Raw genomic sequence first — 21697 nt, 5'->3', positions numbered from 1 at the left:
TCTCTCTCTCTTTCATTGTCCATCAGTTCAGTTTAGTGTCCATGGCAGTGTTCCAAAAAAAGAAAACATAAAATGTACTTCACCCCAGACTACACTAAAGTGTACCCCTGCCTAATAGGGCTCAAAAATAATGACAGTGTTGCTCGCTGCATTGTTTGCAACAGTGACTTTTCTATTGCCCACGGTGGGTTAAAATGTAAAAGACATGTTGAGTTGAGTTGAGTTTAACAGGTGTCATTCGTTCTTTAGCATAGCTAACGTTATTTAAACTAGCTGGCTGGCTTCTAAGGAGCAACTCTATTGATGTCCTACGTGATAAATCGTTTTTTTCTTTCGTAGTCAAATGTTCTGTATACACCCTTAGAGGTCGACCGACTGGGGGGGGGGGGGGGGGCTGCCTCCCTGAAATGAGTTTTGCAGGGTGGGATGTCTGATGTGGTAACCTGCCTCAATGACTATTGCCCAGTCACACTTGAATCAACTGTGATAAATGTGCTTTGAGAGGTTGGTCATGAAACATGGTACTGCTGCCTGAGTAGGGACTTGGATCCGCTCCAATTTGCCTACCATCACAATAGGTCAACAGCAGATGCTATTTCATTCATTGGCTCTTCACTCAGCTCTGGAACATCAGGACATTGAAGATGCATACATCAAGATGCTCTTCATTGACTGCAGCTCTGCATTCAACACTATCATCTCCTGTAAATGAATCAATAAGCTTCAAGTCCTGGGCCTCAATACCTCCTTGTGTAACTGGATTCTCAATTCCCTCACTTGCAGACCTCAGTCAATTCAGATTGGCAACACCATCTCCTCTACAATCTCCATCAGCACAGGTACGTCACAAGGCTGTGTGCTTAACTCCCAGCTCTACTTGTTTTATATTTATGACTGTGAGGCAAAGTACAGCCCTAATGTCATATTCGTTTGCTGACGACACCATTGTTGTTAGCCAAATGAATCAGCATGTAAGAGGGAGATTGAAAATCTAGCTGAATGGTGCAGTAATAACAACCTCTTGCTCAACATCAGCAAAACCAAAGAACTGATTATTGACTACAGGATGAGGAAACCATTTGTTCATGAACCAGCCCTCGTCATGGGGTCAGAGATGGAGAGGGTTGTAATTTTAAATTCTTTGGTATTAACATTTCAAAAGATGTGTCCTGGGTCCAGCACGTGAGTGCCATTACAAAGAAGGCAAATGGCATCTCTACTTTCTTAGAAGTTTGCAAAGATTTGATAGCTAATCTAAGACTTTCACAGATTTACGTAGATGCATGGTGGAGAGTACACTGATTGGTTGCATCTCGGCCTGGTATGGAAATACTAATGCCCTTCAACAGAAAAGCCTGCAAAAAGTAGTGGATAGCCCCAGCTCATCACAGGTAAACCCTTTCTCAGCATTGAACACATCTACAAGGAGTGTTGTTGCAGGACAGCTGCATCCATCTTAACGATACCTACGATCAAGGCCACGCTCTTCTCACTGCTGCTATCAGGAAGATCCTACATCTCCAGGTTCAGGAACAGTTATCACCCCTCAACCATCAAGTGCCTGAGCCAGAGTGGATAATTTCACTCACTTCAAGAATTCTCCATACTCGAGCTCTCAGTGTTGTTTATTACTCATTTATCTATTATTATTAGTTTTGTTCTTTTTGTATTTGCACAATTTGTTGTCTTTTACATATCAGGATCAGGTTTAATAGCACCAGCATGCGTTGTGAAATTTGTTAACTTAGCGGCAGCAGTAGACAGCAATGCATGATAATATTGAAAACAAGTAAATCAATTACAGTAAGTATATTAAATAGATAAATTAAAATAGTGCAAAAACAAATAATATAAAAAAGTGAGATAGTGTTCATGGGATGGCAGAGGGGAAGAAGCTCGTCTTGAGTCGCTGAGTGTGTGTCCTTCCTGACAGTAACGAGTGTCCCGGGTGATGGGAATCCATAACAATCGACGCCGCCTTTCTGAAGCACCGCTCCTTGAAGATGTCTTGGAGACTAGTACCCAAGATAGAGCTGACTAATTTCACATCTCTCTGTAGCTTCTTTCGATCCAGTGCAGTAGCCACCCACCCCATATAATACGTACTTTGATAATAAATTCACTTTAAACTTTGAAATAATGTAAATCATTTCAAAAACAGCTGTAGGCACGAGGGAAACTAGTTGAACACTGTAATATCCTGATAGAAGTGTGGGAGGAGGCGTTTGTGGAACTACAAAGTGATTTAAAGCTCCGGCTGGGGAACGATGCAGGAGACGTTTAGGCCCTGACACTGGACGGAATTGGACTTTACGGGCTGCACCAGCTTCTGTCGCTCGACATTGTCCTTCACCACACGGGCTGCGCCATCTCCCGTCACTCGGCTGTTCTCCGCCGGACTGGAGTGCGCATGCGCCCGGTTATACCTCCGTCACTCCGGCGTACTGCGTGATCCACGTGACCGCGGCTGGCCGTGACCCCGGAAGTTGACGTTCAGGCGCCCGGAGTGGTGACGATGGTGAGTGAGGTGGCGATGGGCTGAGGGCTCTTTCACCGGGGTAGTCCCTTAGGCCAGGAGATGGCTTGCGGCCTGCCCTATTGACTTACGTCGGTTCTGAGGCAATTGTACTTTGAAATTTGATTGATCTTCCATAAATGGGACAGGAAAATAGCCTGAGGGATGAGTGGGAAGATTATGAATAGTATCCATTGGTACTGGTCTGTGTGCTCACATGTATGGTGTCAAAACTAGGCTGAAAGTCACCTCCTTTTTCTTCCTTTAATACACTCTTAAATCTTTTTTCTAAGTTAGCTAGTAGTAATCTCCTTCTTTAAAGAGCTTTGAATAGACTTGAGACCCACCCAACACAGCTAGCTGATATTAAGTGCTTCTGTGTAGTTATTGGTTAGTGGCTTATCTTCTGAGTGGATAAAAAGGATTTTGCAGACACACTGTTTATAATTTTTTTCAGTGCCTTGAATCACCTGCTGTAGATTGTTCATGCCTCTGAAGCAGGAATCAGTGGGTCTTGAGCTTTGTGCAGGTTTGAGGTCAGGTCCCAAACAAGAGAAAATCTGCAGATGCTGGAAATCCAAGCAACACATTTATGGAAAAGAGTAAACCCTTGATGTTTCAGCCCGAGACCCTTCATTGGGACAGGAGAAGAAAGATAAGACAGGATAAGAAGGGGGGAGGGGAGGAATGTACAAGGTAGGTGAAACCGGGAGAGGGGGAGGGGTGAAGTAAAGAGCTAGGAAGTCAATTGGTGAAAGAGTTTGGCTGGAGGAGAGGGAATCTGATAGGAGAGTATAAAAGACCATGGAAGGAGAAGGTGAGTAAGGAGATAGAGGGAAATGGTGAAGGGTGGGGAGAGCCAATTATTGGAAGTTCAAGAAATCAATGTTTGTGCCATCAGGTTGGAGGCTAGCCAGACAGAATGAGTGGCTAGCCAACTTGAATGTGGCCTCATCGCAGCAGTAGAGGAGGCCATGGACTGACATGTTGGAATGGGATGTAGCATTAAAATAGGTGGCCACTGGGAGATCCTGCTTTTTCTGGTGGATGGGGCATAGGCGCTCAGCAAAGCTGTCTCCCAATCTACGTCAGGTCTCACCGATATACAGGAAGCCACACCAGGAGCACCGGATACAGTAGATGACACCAACAGACTCACCGATGAAGAGTCACCTCACCTGGAAGGACCATTTGGGGTCCTGAATGGTAGCGAGGGAGAAGGTGTAGGGGTAGGTGTGGTACTTGTTCCACTTGCAAGGAAACGAGCCAGGAGGGACATCTGTGGAGAGGGATGAATTGACAATCTCCCCACCTTCTGACTTTTAATCTTTTTTCTGACGAAAGCGTCCCAGCCCAAGATGTTGACTGTTTACTCCTTTCCTTCAGTGCTGCCTGACCTGCTGAGTTTCTCCAGCATTCTGTGTTTGAGGTCAGGTACTCATTTCCTACAGCTTCCACAGGTTGCACTCTAGCGCAGGTAAGACTGCTGCCCCCCCCCCCCCCCCCCCCAACTCCAGCAACCTGGATTTGACTTCAACCTCTGGTGCTTCCACACAGTGTTCGTATGTTCTTCCTGTAATCATCTGTGTTGCCTTAGATGCTTCAATTTCCACCCAAATCCCAAAGATGGTTGGTAGGTTAAAGGGCTGTTGTCGATTATGCCTAATGCAGATTGAGTACCCCTTATCCGAAGTGGTTAGGGCTGGAACTGTTTCAGATATCAGATCTTTTCAGATTTTGGAATATATGTTGTGATAGCTCAGGATTGCCATTGTTTCCAACTCTGAAATAATGTGCTACCAGTAAGCAGTCTTTGTCTTAACTTGTTCATCGCACATGTGAACTGATGCAGCCATTCAGTATGTTAGATTTTCATCAGCAGAGCCGGTTTCATTTTGTTGTGCCTGTTCCATTTTTGTTATTTTTCGTGCAGAGAGGTGGGATTTGGGGGTTGATGATTGTGCTGCCTTTCTTTCCTTTCTTGGTTTCATGGCTACCCGATTGAAGAATTACAGAGTTGTATACTTTGATAATAAATTAACCTTTGTACTTCTTGAACCTATTACCATCACAAATCTTTAAAAATTTCATGCTGTGCGTTTTCTTAAACTTTCGCAACTAGCCTGCTGAATATTCACAATTACCTTCATTTTTCCGTTCATCACGATAGATCTTCGCTTGTTTCATGTTCAGCATACGTTCTCTCTGCTGACAAATCCACTCTTTCAGTACATGACCGAGATCTTCATTTTTCGCTTTATGCAGTTTTTATCTTTCATTGACTTCAGTTCATTACCTATGTGATGTCACTTTTTAGAATTGTCTGTAGTGCGCAGAGACTTGTGCATTGCCTGGGAACCTTCCAGTGTCTTGTGGAATTTTCCATATGTGAGCACTCAGAACAATTATGGATTTTGCAGGTTTTTGGATTTTGAAATTTTGCATAAGGGCTACTCAACCTGTTTGTGGCTGACAGGAGAATCCAGATGTTTAGTGAGAGAATTTGTTGAATGTTGCAAAGGGATTGATTTGAGAACCATAAATTACTTCTTTTTATGAGAATATTGGGACTTAGGGATGGAACAGATCTCTGAGGAAGTTCATCTTCAACTGCTGAGTAATTTGAAAGAACATAGCATGAAGATGGCACATCTCCAGCAACCAGAGTTCAGTCCTATCCCTTTTTCTTTCTTCAGTCAGTTACTCACTAGGAGTCTAGAGATCTAGCAGTCCTTGTTCATCAGTCACTGAAGGTGAATGAGCAAGTGCAACAGGCAGTGAAGAAGGCTAATGGAATGTTGGCCTTTATTACAAAGGGAATTGAATACAAGAGCAATGAAATCCTTTTGCATTTGTACAGGGCCCTGGTGAGACCACTCCTGGAGTATTGTGTACAGTTTTGGTCTCCAGGGTTAAGGAAGGACATCCTGGCTGTAGAGGAAGTGCAGCGTAGATTCACAAGGTTAATTCCTGGGATGTCCGGACTGTCTTACACAGAGAGGTTAGAGAGACTGGGCTTGTACATGCTGGAATTAAGGAGATTGAGAGGGGATCTGATTGCAACATATAAGATTATTAAGGGATTGGACAAGATGGAGGCAGGAAATATGTTCCAGATGCTGGGAGAGTCCAGTACCAGAGGGCGTGGTTTGAGAATAAGGGGTAGGTCATTTAGGACAGAGTTAAGGAAAAACTTCTCCCAGAGAGTTGTGGGGGTCTGGAATGCACTGCCTCGGAAGGCAGTGGAGGCCAATTCTCTGGATGCTTTCAAGAAGGAGCTAGATAGGTATCATGGATAGGGGAATCAAGGGATATGGGGACAAGGCAGGAACCGGGTATTGATAGTAGATAATCAGCCATGATCTCAGAATGGCGGTGCAGGCTCGAAGGGCTGAATGGTCTACTTCTGCACCTATTGTCTATTGTCTAAATTGCCCCAAATGTGTAGATGAAGAGTAAAATGTAGAAAGGTGGAAGAGGGATGGAATTGAAGGGGGAATAGATAACAAAGGGGAAAAACAGTGGAGAAATGAGATTGCACTATAAAGTGGCATACTTTAAGGTTTGAAGTTGCTTTTGTGTGTCTGGCGATTGGATGTAAAGAGAATGACACAGGAGGTACTGTAGATGCTGAATGATTCCTTTTGGTGAGACAGACTTCAAATATTCTGAAAACTGTGAAAGATAACTGTAAAACAAGGGAATAAAGGTTACATTGGGTAGGTAGGAATATGGTTAGAAGCAGATCAGCCATTATATTAACTGGTGGGGCAGGCTTACATTGCTACTCGCATTACTAATTCATATGTTTATAGGGTGCAACCTCAAGTCATGCATTGTATGAAGATGGACCCCACTTGCAACCATAATGCCTCTGATGCCGTCTCTCACTTTGACAGCAATTTCTTGTCGCCAACTGTCTTATCTCCATGGATGTCAAAGCCCTCCACACCTCCAAACAAAGCTAGTATTGGGTGTGACCTTTCACTTTTTCCTTAAGCACTGGCACAACCAGCTCCCTTTCATACTACCTTCATTTGCCTGAGTCAACTCATTTGCTAATTCAACATCTTCTTCAATCCATGCATCTTTTTCAAATCAAAGATGTAGCTATGGAAATTTGTATGGTTTCTTGCATAGAACAGTTCTTAGAGTCATGAGGTTCAGAACAGAAAAAGACTTTCAGCCCCAAATACATGCCAATCGTCAAGCACCCATTCTTACACTCATCCTAATCTCATTTTATTCTGCGCACATTCCCATCAATTCCCCACAGACCTTATGACTCATATACATGAATCTTAAAGTAAAAGAACCCTTAGAAGGATTCATCATTATGCACCATGTCATATGACATGGGTAATCGTGGTCTTCCATCTATCTTTAATCTGAGAAGTTGTTATAAGCTCTTCAAAACTTTTGACTGTTCATTCTTGATATAACCCATGAATATAATGTGCTGTGGACCACGACTTTTTCTTCCATCAATTTTTCCCGTCACTGCAAGATGTTTGAGCTTCTCTTTCTCAGTACGTGTCCCGGACATTCCAGCTGCGTTTTCCTGATTGATGATATCAGTTCTCTGGTTTTTGCAAAGCTTCCTCATTTGTCACTCTGACCTTCCGTTATTTTTTTTAAATCTTTCTTCTCAAAAACCACATTTCTGCAGCTTGGAGTCATTACTTATTTTGCTTGGATATTGTCTAATATTCACTTCCAATGTTAGTGTGTAATGAACTGTAACGCTCTTCAGTTTAGTACCTTAGAAATTATGTTATTCTTGCTCAAATGTGCATTTAGCAATTCCAATCTTCTAATTTGAACATTAGGCCTACTGTCAGATGTTATCGTGCTCCCTGAGTAATTGAGCTTCCATGTCTGTTTAGTTGTTTTGTTGCCCACTTTCAGTTTGTATTTCTGCATTTCTTTCTTACTTCGCGTCAACTGTACATTTGATCTTAGATTTCTCTTTGTACTTTCTTCAACTTTATCTAGAATTTTTTGGATCTTCTCTTTAGAAGTAGCTATCAGCTCTATGTCATCTACGTATCGTAAGTTGCTCTGATTGTATCCACCAATTATCATGCCTAGAATACTGCTAATTTCTCTTAGAATCTTCTCATCATAAAGGTTGAATAGGTCGGGTGAGAGAACACAACCCTATCGGATTCCCCTCTTAATCTGGAGAAAAGCACTTGCCTCATTTTCACCTCTCATTCCCTCCCTTTGTTCCCAATACAAATTTCTGATGATTCTGATATCTTTCCCATCAATGTCCAAGTGCTGAATGATTTTTATAAGCTCTTGATGTCTAACCTTATCAAAGCTTTGGGATACTCGATGAAACATAGATATAGGTCTTTCTAGACGACTATGGCGCATTCACAAATCAGTCGGAGGATGACAGTTGCATTCCGTGTTCCATTATTTTCAATGAAGCTGCACTGTTCTTGTGTGATCCCTGAATTTATGATTTTTCTTGCTCTCATCGTGATGGTTCATAACTGGACTTTCACAACATGACTCATCAAACTAATTGTGTGGTTTCTTCGGCAGTGCAATAAATACTGACTTACTCATTTCTTCAGCTATTTCCCTGCTATTATATATTTCATTCAGCAACCTTTCAATCCTGAAATCTTCCAGTGCTTGAATCATTTCTATGGCAATGCCGTCTGGCCCTAATGCCTTACTCTTTTTCATTTTCCCCGCTGCTGCTTTAACTTCTGATTTCATAATTGGTGGGCTGTTGATGTTCTTAGTAATTGCTTCTCCCATTTTGTATCTTCAAACAAGTCAGGAATGTATTCAGGCCATCTAGCCAGTACATCTTTTTCCATGAGTATCGATCCGTCTTTCACCTTCAAATACCCACTTAGGAGGCAATGATCATATAATTATAGAATTCACCCTGCAGTTTGAGAGGGTGAAGACAAAGAAGTATCAGTTTACAGTGGAGTAAAAGGAATTGCAGAGGCATGAGAGAGGAGCTAGTCGAAGTTCATTGTAAGGGGACACTATAAGGGATGATGGCAGAACAGCAATGGCTGGAGTTTCTGAGGGCAATTTGGAAGCCACAGGATTGCCACTGCTAACGATGAAGTATTCTAAAGGGCGGATGAGGCAACTGTGGCTGACAAGGGAAGTAAAAGCATAAAAGCAAAAAAGAGCATATCATGTAGCAAAAGTTAATCGGAAGTTAGAGGTTAAGGAAACTTTTTTTAAAAAACAACAGAAGATAACTATGAAAGCCATGTGGAGAGAAAAGATGAAATATCAAGATTCGCTACCCAATAATATAAAAGAGGATCCAAAAGTTTTTTCAGATATATAAAGAATAAAAGAGAGGTGAAGGTGGATATCGGTCCACTGGAAAGGTAGTAATGGGAATACAAAGAAATGGCAGACAGTAAGTATTATCCAACAGTCTTCACTGTGAAAGACACTAGCAGTATGCTAGAAACTCGAGTGTCAAGGGGCACATGTGTGTGTAGTTGCTGTTACCAAGGAGAAGGTGCCTGGAAAGCTGGAAGGTCTGAACGTAGATAAGTCAACTGGACCAGATGGACTACATCCCAGGGTTTTGAAAGCAGTAGCTGAAGAGATTGTGGAAGCATTAGTAATGATTTTTCAGGAACAAGGTTCACTTTTATTTTAACAGCTGCACATTGTTCTGAGCAAGAATTTTTTAAATTCTGAAAACGATGCACACTTTATATTAACATTATATAAAAGAAAATTCTATCTGCATATCAACAAAGTCTATCTGCATGGAAGCATTTTATTTACTGCGTGGCCATGCACCCGTGTAGCTTTGAGGGAACACTGTTCAGGAATCATCAGATTCTGGAATGGTTCCAGAGGACTAGAAAATTGAAAATGTCACTCCACTCTTTAAGAAAGAGGGATTAGCAGAAAAAAGGAAATTATAGGGATGTTAGCATGGGAAGATGTTGCAGTCTGTTATTACGGATGAGGTTTTAGGGTACTTGGAGACACATGATGAATTATACCAAAGTCTGCATGGTGTCCTTCAGGGGTAATCTTGCCTAACAAATCCATTGGAAGTCTTTGATAAAATAACAGGCAGGGTAGCCAGTGGATGTTATTTATTTGGATTTTCAGAAAGCCTTTGACAAGGTGCCGCACATAAATCTGTTTAAGATAAGAGCCCATGGTATTACAGGAAAGATACAAGCATGGATAGAAGGTTGGCTGACTGGCAGGAGGGATACGGGAGGAATCTGGTGGAAATGCTTAGGGTCACGGGGAGAATATGTAAGCTCTGTACCTGGAGCAACAGAGATCAGAATTAAACTCAGAATCAGATTCATTATCACTGTACTGCTTTGCGGCAGCAGTATAATTCAAAATCTTAATATCTATGGTAGCATAGCGGTTTTGGGGCATCAAGAGTTGAATTCCAGCGTCCTCTGTAAAGACTTTGTACATCTTCGCCATGAGTGTATATGTTTCCTCCAGATGCTCTGGTTTGTCCTACAGTCCAAATACGTAATGGTTCATTTCATTTCATAGCTTGTCACATCAGTCAGCCATTCTTGTCTGGCGCGCAGTGTCAGGATTGGTCTCCTTTCGGGGTAACCGGGTCATGATATGAACGTTCCTGACTTGACCCTTGTTTTGTTTTTACGAGGCCGAATGGCTAGCTCGATGCTCAACCCGGCACAGATGGAAAGCTTGCTGGGGGGTGGGGGGCCTGACTGGGTTTGAACTCGGGAGCCTTCACTTCCGAAGTCCGGCGCTGATGCCACTGCGCCACCAGCCAGCTGAACGTAATGATTAGTAGGTTAATTGATCATTGTAAATTGTTCTGTAAATCAGGCTAGGATTAAACAGGAGAGTTGTTAGCAATGTGGCTCATTGGACCAAAAAAGTTTGTTCTGTGCTTTATCACTAAAATAAATGGCTCAAAATTTTAAGGAATAAGGAGCAAGTGTTCATGGATTTGTGAACAGTTTCAAAATCTGATAGCAGAGGAGAAGAAGCTGTTCCTAAATCATTGAGAGTGGGCCTTCAGGTTCCTGTACTATCTCCCTGATGGTTGAAACAAGAAGAGCGCAACTCCAAGATGGTGAAGAGCCTTGATAGTGGATGCTGTCTTCTTGGGGCACTGCGTCTTTAAGCTGTGATGCAAGCAGTCAGAACTTTTAAGGCTCTTTGGTGACATACCAAATCTGCTTAAACTTCTAACGAAGTAGACCCACTGGTGTGCTTTTGTGATTACATTGATGTGTTGGGTCCAGGATAGGTCTTTAGTGATGTTGATTTGAAGCTGCTCACCCTTTCCACCACTAACCCCCTCAGTGAGGACTGGTGTGTGTTCTCCTGACAACTTCTTCCTAAAGCCAACAGTTGATTCCTTGGTTCTTTTGATGTTGAGTACAAGATTGTTATTGAGACACTATTCAACCAGCTGATCCACCTCAGATCCCTGACACTGGGAGGCAGCAGTTCTACTTGCAGCACCATTGTGCCACCCTTAAAATCTGAATATTAACCTATGATATCCTTATTTAACAGTGACAAAGTATGTTTGATGTTTATGTGAAGTGCCTTGGAATGGTGTATTTTTCATAACATACGCAAATGAAATTGCAGTATAAAAATTAGCAAATGAAGAAAAATTCTAGAAAAGATTATTATCAAGTCAATCAGAATTATTTAAAATACCACAGAGTGAAAATAGGCTGCAGCATGAAGTATGTTTATGTTATGGACTGGTGCATTAGTCATTTTGTCTGTAGGTTTCAGATTAGCTTTATTTGTCATGAGTACATTGAAACATACAGTGAAATGCGTCGTTTGTGTCAGCAACCAGCTCAGTCTGAGGATATGTGGGGGGGAATGGTCCGCATGTGTTGCCATGCTTCCTGTACCATCACAGCATGCTCACAACTTACTAACCTGTGTGCCTTTGGAATGTGGGAGGAAACCCATGTGGTCACAAGGTACAATTTCTTTACAGACAGTGGCGGGAACTGATTCCCAATTGCTGGTGCTGTAAAGCATTATGCTAACCGCTACAATGCTGTACCACGTGACTGTTACACATTCTCATTCTGTGTTATATTGTATCCAGGATTGCTTAGTGACCATTTTTAGAATCACTCATCTTGCATTGCATTGAAGAAGAATCAAAACTGTACTTAAAATATGAAACAGTATAGTATACTGGCCCTTCAGCCCATAATGTTGTGCTGACCTTTTAAACTACTGCAAGATCAATCTAACCCCTCCCTCCCACATAGCCTTCTATTTTTCTTTTATCCATGTGCTTTTCTAGGGGTTTCTTAAATGTTCCTAATGTATCTGCCTCTACCACCAACCGTGGCACAGTGTTCCTTGCATTTACCACTCTGTTTAAAAAAAAAACTTGCCTCTGATATCCCCCCCTATACTTTTCTGCAATCCCTTTAAAATTATGCCTTCTCATGTTAGCCATTGCCACCCAGGGAAAAAGGATCTGACTGTCCACTCTATTAAGCTTCTTATCATCTTATACACCTTTATCAAGTCACTTCTCATCCTCCTTCACTCCAAAGAGAAAAGCCCAAGCTCGCACAGCCTTTACTCCTAAGACATGCTCTCTAATCCAGGCAGCATCTTGGTAAATCTCCTCTGCATCTTCTCTAAACCTTCCACATCCTTCCTACTTTGAAACGACCAGAACTGAACACAATATTCCAAGCGTGATCTAACCGGAGTTTTATAGAGCTACAACATTATCTTGTGGCTCTTGAACTCAATCTCCCCCACAGCCCATCCAGTACGCCATACACTTTCTTAAACAACTTGCACAGCAACTTTGAGGGACCTATGGATGTGGACTCCCTAGATCCCTCTGTTCTTCTACACCTATGAATCCTGCTATTAGCCTTGTATTCTGCCTTCGAGTTAGACTTTCCAAAGTGTATCACTTTACCCTTCTCTGCATTGAACTCCATCTGTCACTTCTGAGCCCAGCTCTGTATCCTAACAATGTCCCCACTGTAACCTAGAGCAACCTTCCACACTTTTCACACCACCAACCTTCCTGTAAACTCAATGTGAAGACATTGATTCTGCTTCATACTTGTGAGAAATCCCTCTTAAAAGTTTTTTTTACATGCACCCTGTATTTGAATATAGCCAGCATGTGTCTGTAAAATACTATGGGATATTTAAATGTATTAAAGCTGTTAGTATTGGAGCAGTCAGTGAGCTTTCTAGAGAATAACATGCAACTTTAAAGAAGCTGAACCTTTTTTGAATATATAGCAATATATGATTGACCTCTATGTAGTACAGCAGAGATGATAGAATTATGTTTTTAATGTTGTTTGCTGAATTTCTCTGTTTTTTTTTCTCCTTTAGGCTACAGGAATCGACCAATTAGTTGGAATGGGACTAGTGGGATTCAGCTTGGTAGTTTTCACATATTACACCATTTGGGTCATTGTGTTGGTGAGTACCGATTAAAAATGCTCTGATGTATTCACATAAGTAACTTTGCTTAGTGCTTAAGTTACTGATTCAATAATCGAAAGACATGTATTCATCTTCAGTTTTCTCAGGATATGGATGTTACTTACCCACATCTATTTATTGCACTTCTGAACCTGTTTAGGAACTAGATCACAAGCAGCTAAGAGTCTGGTGTGTTAATGCAACAGGAGTCACATGAATAGATACGATGGCAAGTTTTTTTCCCTGTTGGCATCTTTTTTGGGGTTTCTGCAGTAATCCAACATGCTCATGGATAATTTACTGAAATAACATTACATAATGACCTAATTGTTTGTTGTAAAATAAACATTGAGGTAAAAAGAATGTTTTGTCTACTTTTCACATCCTTAGAACCTCCAGAATGTTCTACAATTATTTCTCAAGTGGTAAAACAATTGGAATTTAAGGAAGCAAAACAAGGTTCTAGAAAAACAAAATAGAAATTGCAATATAATTATTTTGATGGTTGTCTAAAAATAATAATATTTAGGAAGTAGGAGAGTTTTTCTGGTCTTATTTATGTAGCAATATTAGTCATTTGTGGCTTCAGCCTAATAATTTTAAGTTTGTTGTGCTTGTTTCTCTCACTAATCATGGATCTTCTCAAGACGTATTTCATATTTTATCTTACTTTAAACCAGCTGATCAACGTAATTCTTATGTTTGCAGCCATTTGTGGATAGTAGACATATTCTTCACAGCTACTTCTTACCACGGGAATATGCGGTGATCTTGCCGGCTGTCGCTGGTCTGCTGCTGGTTTTATTAGTGGGTAAGTGCTCTGATGTTTCTCGGTTATTGCTTGATAATTGCTTCAATGTCATTTCTATCAGTAATGTATTGCTTCGCTCCTTTAGTTAGCTAATGCTAACTACACTTCAAAGTATTGCATTGAGATTTAAAGAAAAGATTTGATAGGTAATATGTAAATCTGGTGGATTCTTTCAGTATCTACTGGATATTTGGGATAACTTGCCATTTGAAAAAATGATACAGAAAAGCAGAAGGAATTGAAGGTCAAAAGCAATGAGAGATTGTGGAGTTAGACTTAAAAAAGCTGAATCAACTAATGCTCTTTTTAAAAAAAAATAAAGTTGCGGTTTGCATAATGGAAGCATTTAAAAATGATGGTGAGGTTCGATAGGATTTACCAGAGGTTCACCAGGATGATAGTAGGCTTTACCAAAGAAGTTTACAAGGATGATAGGATTTACCCGAGATTTTACTGGAGTATAGGGTTTACCAGCATGTTGGCTGAGTTAGAGTGCACTTGCTGTAAGAGGAGGTTGGGACAAATTTGGGTTGTTTTCTCTGGAGCAGCAGAGGCCGAGGGTATATCTGATAAAGGCTTATAAAATTATGAGAGGCATTGACAAGAGTAGACAGACAATCATTTTCGCAGGTTGAACTGTCTAATACTAGAGGGTATCCATTCAAGGTGAGGGGTTAATTTCAAAAGGAGATGTATAGGGCCAGTTTTTTCACACAGAGTGGTGGATGCCTGGGGTGGTGGTGGAGGTACATATAACAGAGGTGTTCGAGGGGGACTTAGGCATATGAATGTGCAGGGAGTGGAAGGGTATAGACAATGTATAGGCAGAAGCATTTGATGACTAATTAGTTCAGCACAATTGTGGGCCACAGGGCCTGTTCTGTGTTACACTGTATGCTCCAGGGTAGGTTGAGAAAAGATCGATGTATCCTATCAAACCCATCTTCAATCCATCCTCAAACTTTAGTTTTAGTAAAAGACTGATACAAAATAATTATTTTCAATCTCTGCACCATTTCTCTATTTTCCCATTGTTAGTCATCATCCAAAGAATAATATTTTAACTATTTTTATATACTTGCTTTTTTCTTTTTCTGAGTTACACTCGTATTCTATCTTACTTTATTTTTTAGTCATTCTTTGCTGTTTTCAAAACATTTTTCCATCCTCTAGCCTACTACTAATTTTGAAACATTGTAAACCTTTTCTTTTAATTTGATACATTTGTCCTTGCAGGAAAATACATTTTGCAGTTCATGAAAAATCTCTTTATCTATCATTGCATATCAATGCTCTTCATTTGATTTTCCCAATCGGCTTTAGTCCTTATGTCAATGTACACTCAGTGGCCACTTTATTAGATACATCTGCTTGTTAATGCAAACAACTAATCAGCCAATCATGTGGTAGCTACTCAATGAATAAAAGCATGCAGACGTGGTCAAGAGGCTCGGTTGTTGGTCAGACCGAACATCAGAATGTGCAAGCAATGTGGTCTAAGTGACATTGACCATGATATGATTATTAGGGCCAGAAGGGGTGGTTTGAGTATCTCAGAAACTGCTGATCTCCTGGCATTTTCATGCATGACAATCTCTAGACTTCACAAAGAATGGTGCAAAAATCAAAACAAAAACATCTGGTGAGTGGCAGTTCTGTGGGCGAAAACACCTTGTTAATTGGAGAGTACAGACAAGAATAGCCAGACTGGTTCAAGCTGACAGGAACGTGACAGTAACTCAAATAACCACACATTACAACAGTGGTGTACAGAAGAATATTTCTGAATGCACAACACATCAATCTGTGAAGTAGATGGGCTACGGCAGCAGCAGACCATGAACAAACACTCAGTGTAATTTTCTCTTATTTAAGTTTCAGATACTGCTTTCAAACTTGGGGGTTTTTCACCCTCCAACTGAAGTTGATGTTCTGTGGTCCTCTGACCACTCCTTTCAGGGTCAGTCTTTATCATGAGATCATCAGTCATCATCATAAGGGATTCTGCCGATGCTATAAGTCTTGAGCAACACACACACAATGCTGGAAGAGCTCAACAAGTGAATCAGCATCTGTGGAGGGAAATAAACAGTCGATGTTTTGGCCTGAAACGCCAACTTTTTATTCCCCTCCAAAGACGCTGCCTGACTTGCTGAATTCCTCCAGTAATTTGTGTGTGGTGATCATCAGTCAGATATCTGCCTTCTATAATGTTATTTTTAAATTCTGATATCGATCTTGGAGAGCAATTCCAGACCCCTGGTGTATTTAAACTCTCAGAATTGCAGTTTCCACTTTTTTTTAAAGTGCATGGATCCATTGCTCTGAATAGCATGTTTCTATGTATTAATTGTGAACTTTAAGTGATAGTGTCCTTTTTTTCTTTTCATTCCAGGAACATTTATTGCTTTAGTAATGTGGAAAAACAGAAAGCCTACAAAGAAAACAGATTAAACAGAACTCAAATAAGAACTGCAAGATTACTTCATTGTGAGTTTGTGCAGATGAAAACAGCAGAATAACAACAGAGGATTACAGATAGACGGCAGATTTATAGAATAAACTTCTGCTTCACCGATAGTTGTGAGAAGCTGTCACATACTGTTTTTCTTCCCTATTTGCTGTGTTATCTTAATACCTGACTCTAGTCTGTAGTGATATTCTTCCAGTTTCAGTTATGGACATCTGTATTTGCTGGTATTAGAGGGTACATGCTACTATAAAACAGAAACATTTTTTTCAGTCAATAAGGCATATCTGTAATCAAAAAAGCTTGTTTTCTGAATTTGAGTACAACTTGGACTTGTGCATGTGCTTGTTGAAGGCAAATCTAAAATGCTGCTAGACAGGAAAAGTATTTTCTGGAGAGGATTGTTCCTATTAAGAAAACTTGACTAGCTCCAACTACTGCAAAGCTCAGGAAGTACCAGTTTAAGAGTTTTAATTCATGGGTTTAAGCCTGCACCAATTCATTACGTCATATGTCCATGTTTCCTCTCTTAACATGACTATAACTAAGGTCTTGGCAGTGTACTGCAAGCAAGTGTGCAATGAAGAAGCGTGGCAACTTCTCACAAGCTTAAAGTATTTTAGAGAGTAATGTCGTAGTTACAATTAACTCACAAGGAAATTAATGCTACATGTGTTGAACAGCAAACTACAAATTGTGTAATCCCTAAACCTGAGCTGTGGGGTAAAGAGAGAAAGACTACTATGCATTCCTGGATATTTTGGAAATTTACTTGAAGCATCCATTTCTTGCAGTATATGTATTTTTTTAAAGTCCCGTTTGTAATTAATTTAGGAAATCCAGTGGACATTACAGTCGGCCCTCCTTATCTGCGAATTCAACCAACCACGAATCGCGAAAACCCAGAAGTACTCTTCCAGCACTTGCTGTTCAAGCATGTACAGACTTTTTTTTCTTGTCATTATTCCCTAAACAATGCAGTATAACAACTACCGTATTTACATAGCATTTACATTGTATTAGGTATTAAGTAATCTAGAGATGATTTAAAGTATACGGGAAGATGTGCGTGGGTTATAGACAGTAGGTGCAGGAGTAGGCCATTCGGTCCTTCTAGCCAGCACCGCCATTCACTGTGATCATGGCTGATCATACATAATCAGTATCCTGTTCCTGCCCTCTCCCCGTATCCCTTGACCCCGCTATCTATAAGAGCTCTATCGTGGATCGGGATCGAAAAAAATCGGAAGTTCTCTTACTAAGTAAGTCGGAACAGGTACATCCGGTATTTTTTAGCGTCAGTTAGTCAAACGTTTGCATTCGTATAAAATATATATTTTACCTTTCTGTGCATATAAAACACTTAAGAACGTATGTTTCAGCGCCGGGCTCAGGAAGTTCCCGAGTTCGATCTAGTGACAGATCGCTATCAAGTGTGCTCTCCACCGTACTGGATTGATGTGGAGGATCAAAAACCCCAAACCCCAAAACCCAATAATTAAACCACTGCGTTGCTTAGTAATAATTGTAGCTTTCATCGGGGCACAGCCTTTCTCACTTTATCCTTTAAAATTGTTCCGATTGTTGACCGACGTAGCCTAACGTTTTTCCAATGACCGATGGCGTTTCACCTCTTTCCAATCGCTTTATTATTTCCACTTTATTTTCAATCGCTATCGTGATTATTTTTGTAAACAGAAACACTACGGATTCAGAGCTCTACCGCCAGGTCCTAATGTCCACCGCACAGAGACAGGTTACATAAGGTCTTGGGTTCCGCTGGGTCCGAAGGTCCACCGCATTGAGACAGGTTGAATAAGGGGCTTGAGCATCCGTGAATTTTGGTATCCACGAGGGGTCCCGGAACCAATCCCTCGCGGATAAGTAGGGCCGACTGTGTTCTTAAATCTGACATTTCGGTTTCTTGGAGTTTCATCTAAGACAGTGGTGAGATTTTCAGAAAATTATTTCTCAAGATGTATGTGTTGCTGGCAAGGTCAGCATTTATTACCTATCCCAGGTTGCCCTTGAAAAGGTATCAGATTGCTGCCTTCAACACAATAATTTATGTGGTTGTGGTTCTCTACTGTTACAGCCAGGTGGAGAGTCTCCGGGATCTTGTTTGGGGTGGTAGTGAATATCCAAGCTGCAGTGGTGTGACCTGTGATGTTTTCTGGTACTGCTGTTGTTCCTGGATGTTTAAGTGATGGAGGCTCCAGGTTTCAACATGCTGCTGAAGAAGCCTTGACAAATGATTGCAGTGGATCCTGAGGATGGTCCATACCTTATTCAGAATGGGCCAGTATTGCAGAGAATGACCGAGCTGCTGGTCAAGCATGGTGTTTATCCCTGCTGTGTTAGGAAGTAAAATCAGAACCTGACTTTGCACTTGCAGGTCTTCCACAATGACCGGGTGAAATGGTAATTAGATTGTAAAGTAATCAGGAGTGTAACCAGTCACTTGCAGTTTTAAGGACAACTTGAATTGTGGGAGAGTAATGCTGAAAATGTTTTTTTCTTAATAATAAGTACATTTTGTATCATAAATTGTGCACAGGAAAAGATACACAGGAATCCTATTGCTACATTTAAATCTATTTGCATATGGCCTTTTACAGTACATAGTAAAGGGCATAATTCTACTTGCAGCTCATTTTATATTTTATGATACATATAAAGAGCAATAAAATAATTTCAAAGTGAAGGATAAGGATGTTCAGTTTGTTGTAAAATTAGAATTTTTTGATGCTGGATCATGAGTAAAGATTCACTGAGACATCTAAATTTTTAACAGAAAGCATAGTGTTTGCAATCTGTTCTGGTTTTTCCTCTGCCTAAAATATTAGGTAATATTTTAATTTGCACCATAGTAAATTTTTTTATTGAAGTAGAATGACAACATCACTTCATCCAGATAAAATGGAAACTCGCATGATCCAGCCTTCATGTGAAAAGTATAGAAAAGGCCTTGTTTCAGTTTACTCACACTTACTGTCTTGCCTCTTCTGTTACTTCAATGACTGTATTGTTGCTATTTCCATACGTCATTGCTTTTACTAAGATTTTCCACCCGCCTTTCATTTTTGCACGGTCCATCTCTGATTCTTCCCATTCTGGATCTTTCTGTCTAAATCTCAGCGGATAAGTTTGCGACAAGCATCCATTACATCTCTCCATCAGTGTGGTTTAGTTTTCTGTATGCTCTGCGTTGTACAGCTTTCATGCTCTTTGCTTTGTGATTACGCTCACTAACTGCCCTCATTTCACAACTATCAAGTTTTTCTTTGTTCACATTATTTTCTTCATTAACTCATTAAGTAAATTATTTCATCAACCAGTTATCCCCTTAGCAAACCTGACTTCACACAGTGATATTTCATTTGCATTATCTATCTTGACCCCACTACCCATGGAGCTTAAATATAATTTGTTTTCTTTGTTTCCTAGTTTCAACAAAAGTTCTTCAATGCAAAAGTTGACTCTTTTTTCGCAGATGCTGCCTGACCAGTTGAGCATTTCCAGCAGATGAGGGATAGCAAAACCACCTCAAGGCACTTCAAAAAATAAAGATAACACTCAGACATACATTTTAGGCAGACATAACAAGAAGCTTAAACAAGTAACTGAGTTTTAAGGAATTCAATAAAGAATGTAATAAAGATGCACAGATTTAGGAAGAGAAGTCTAAAGCTAAAAACCCTTGCAGCTGATAGCATTAGGTGAATTATGTCAATTGAATTAAGAAATTAAATGAATTAAGAAATGCATTATTTCAATAAATGAGCTCTATAAAGTGAAGTGATTAAATTCAGGGCTGCCACAACTGGAGAAGTGAATATATCTTAAATGTCTAAATGGCTGAGGATATTACACAGTTGAAAGAGGGAGCCCAACACACAGGATAGTTGAAAGTTAGGATGATTTTGCTTTCATGTTTCCCTGCATTGTCAATATAGACATGCAACAGAATTTTGAATAAGTTATAGAGAGTGAATCGACTAAAGCTGTGTTGTCAATAAAGACATGCAGCAGAGATTTGAATAAGTTATAGAGAGTGTGACTAAAGCTTGCAAGGATTTTGTTGGAGTAGGCAACTCTGGAGGTTTTAACAGGATATATGAGGGTTTTGACAGCAGATGAACTGAGGTAATATAAAGGAAATGAAAATAGATGTCTTAGTGATGAACTTTTTAAAAATCAGAAGATGTTAAGCAGCTGAAGCTCAAAATGTTTTTTTTTATTCAGCACATTTTCTTCTCTTTATCCCTCTACCTAACCCTCCTGCCTGGCAGGGGCTGACCTGGTTGGCCTGGCACATCTTCAAAAAAAACTTTAATTCCCTTAATCATATTATTCTTTCATGAGGTGCTTTTCAGTGATACCATGGCCTATAGATCTATCCCCTTCTCAAAAGGATTATACCTTGGAAAGGCTTTTGGTGGCAATCTGGAATAACAACTGGAACTAGAAGAGGCCAATTCAAACCCTCAGCATGTTTGAAAAGGGGTTTTCAAATTTCAAATTCATATTTTGTGCAGAATTGGTTCTTCACTTAACTCAAAGATTGGATTCTGATTTTTAGTACATGCTTTTTATTTCAGTTCTCCAAATAACAAACCTTTTTTCCTATCCTCATGAGTAGCTTCTTTAACATGAAAACTTGATCTGGTAACCCTTAATTTCCAAAATCAATTTTGCTAACACAGCTATGGGGGTCCTGGTATCAATTTCCCAAAACCAATTGATCTAATTAACTTAGATTTCCAGATCTGAACTTAACACCCTGGTGTGGCTTTGAAAGGACTTTAGAAAGTCTGAGCATAATTTCCATTTTAGTCTCATACACTAGATACAAGAACTAGCATTCCATCAGCTTTCTTGATTTTGTTACACTAGATGACATTTTAGTAATGATCTCTGGGTCCAGGCTCTTTGTTTTTTATCTCCATTGTTTTGAGCTTTTCATCATTTAGAATATACCTCATTTGTCAAAACCAGTGGTTCACTTATCTAACAGCTTCCTTTCCCTCCCTTTACCCTGTAATCACCACACTCCAACTTCTTCATTGATGTCGACATTGAATAGAGTGATCCAAGCCCCAAGTTTGGTGAGTGCTTAGTGAGGCTGTGTCGTACCCCGGCCGCTGCGGGCTTACTGACTGTGAGCTTCGTGGCGATTTACCTCTGTGATAGACTGAGACTATGGGCCCACTCTGGCTGCTCTCAACTTCGGGCTTATGAAGTCAATTTTTTCTGAATGCTGACACTTGCTTTATTGTTCACATGATTTGATTTCTTTCTTTTTCTCTCTCTGCACATTGGGTGTTAGTCTTTTTTTTAAATGGATTCTTTCAGGTTCCTTGTTTTGTGGTTGCCTGTTAAACAAGAATCTTGTATAATTTATACATTGATAATAAAATGTACTTTGAACGTT

At 40.3% G+C, this 21697-nt stretch overlaps 3 protein-coding genes across 4 annotated transcripts in view; 2 read left to right on the top strand and 1 right to left on the bottom strand.

Moving 5' to 3' along the window:
• The window catches only part of LOC140731121 (uncharacterized), a 13913-nt gene extending 11447 nt beyond the window's left edge, over positions 1-2466 (bottom strand). The window contains exon 1 of the mRNA XM_073052436.1: positions 2324-2466. The gene's annotated coding sequence lies outside the window, so the exon portion shown is untranslated. The remainder of the gene's footprint in view (positions 1-2323) is intronic.
• On the top strand, positions 2403-21697 carry dpm2 (dolichyl-phosphate mannosyltransferase subunit 2, regulatory). Of its 2 annotated transcripts, XM_073052438.1 has the most exons (5): positions 2403-2518; positions 12890-12979; positions 13691-13793; positions 16189-16283; positions 17098-21697. In XM_073052438.1, the coding sequence occupies exons 1-4, from the start codon at positions 2516-2518 to the stop codon at positions 16245-16247; spliced, it is 255 nt and encodes an 84-aa protein (XP_072908539.1). In that variant the 5' UTR covers positions 2403-2515; the 3' UTR covers positions 16248-16283; positions 17098-21697. The 2 variants fall into 2 exon arrangements, with proteins under 2 accessions (XP_072908539.1, XP_072908538.1); XM_073052437.1 differs by having other exon boundaries at positions 16189-21697.
• The window catches only part of pip5kl1 (phosphatidylinositol-4-phosphate 5-kinase-like 1), an 81756-nt gene continuing 76247 nt past the window's right edge, over positions 16189-21697 (top strand). Inside the window, exon 1 of the mRNA XM_073052431.1 lies at positions 16189-16283. The gene's annotated coding sequence lies outside the window, so the exon portion shown is untranslated. The remainder of the gene's footprint in view (positions 16284-21697) is intronic.

The sequence above is a fragment of the Hemitrygon akajei genome, chromosome 7 (genome assembly GCF_048418815.1).
Source record: "Hemitrygon akajei chromosome 7, sHemAka1.3, whole genome shotgun sequence".
In the NCBI taxonomy this organism is placed as follows: domain Eukaryota; kingdom Metazoa; phylum Chordata; class Chondrichthyes; order Myliobatiformes; family Dasyatidae; genus Hemitrygon; species Hemitrygon akajei.
This window is presented reverse-complemented; position numbering and strand designations above follow the sequence as displayed.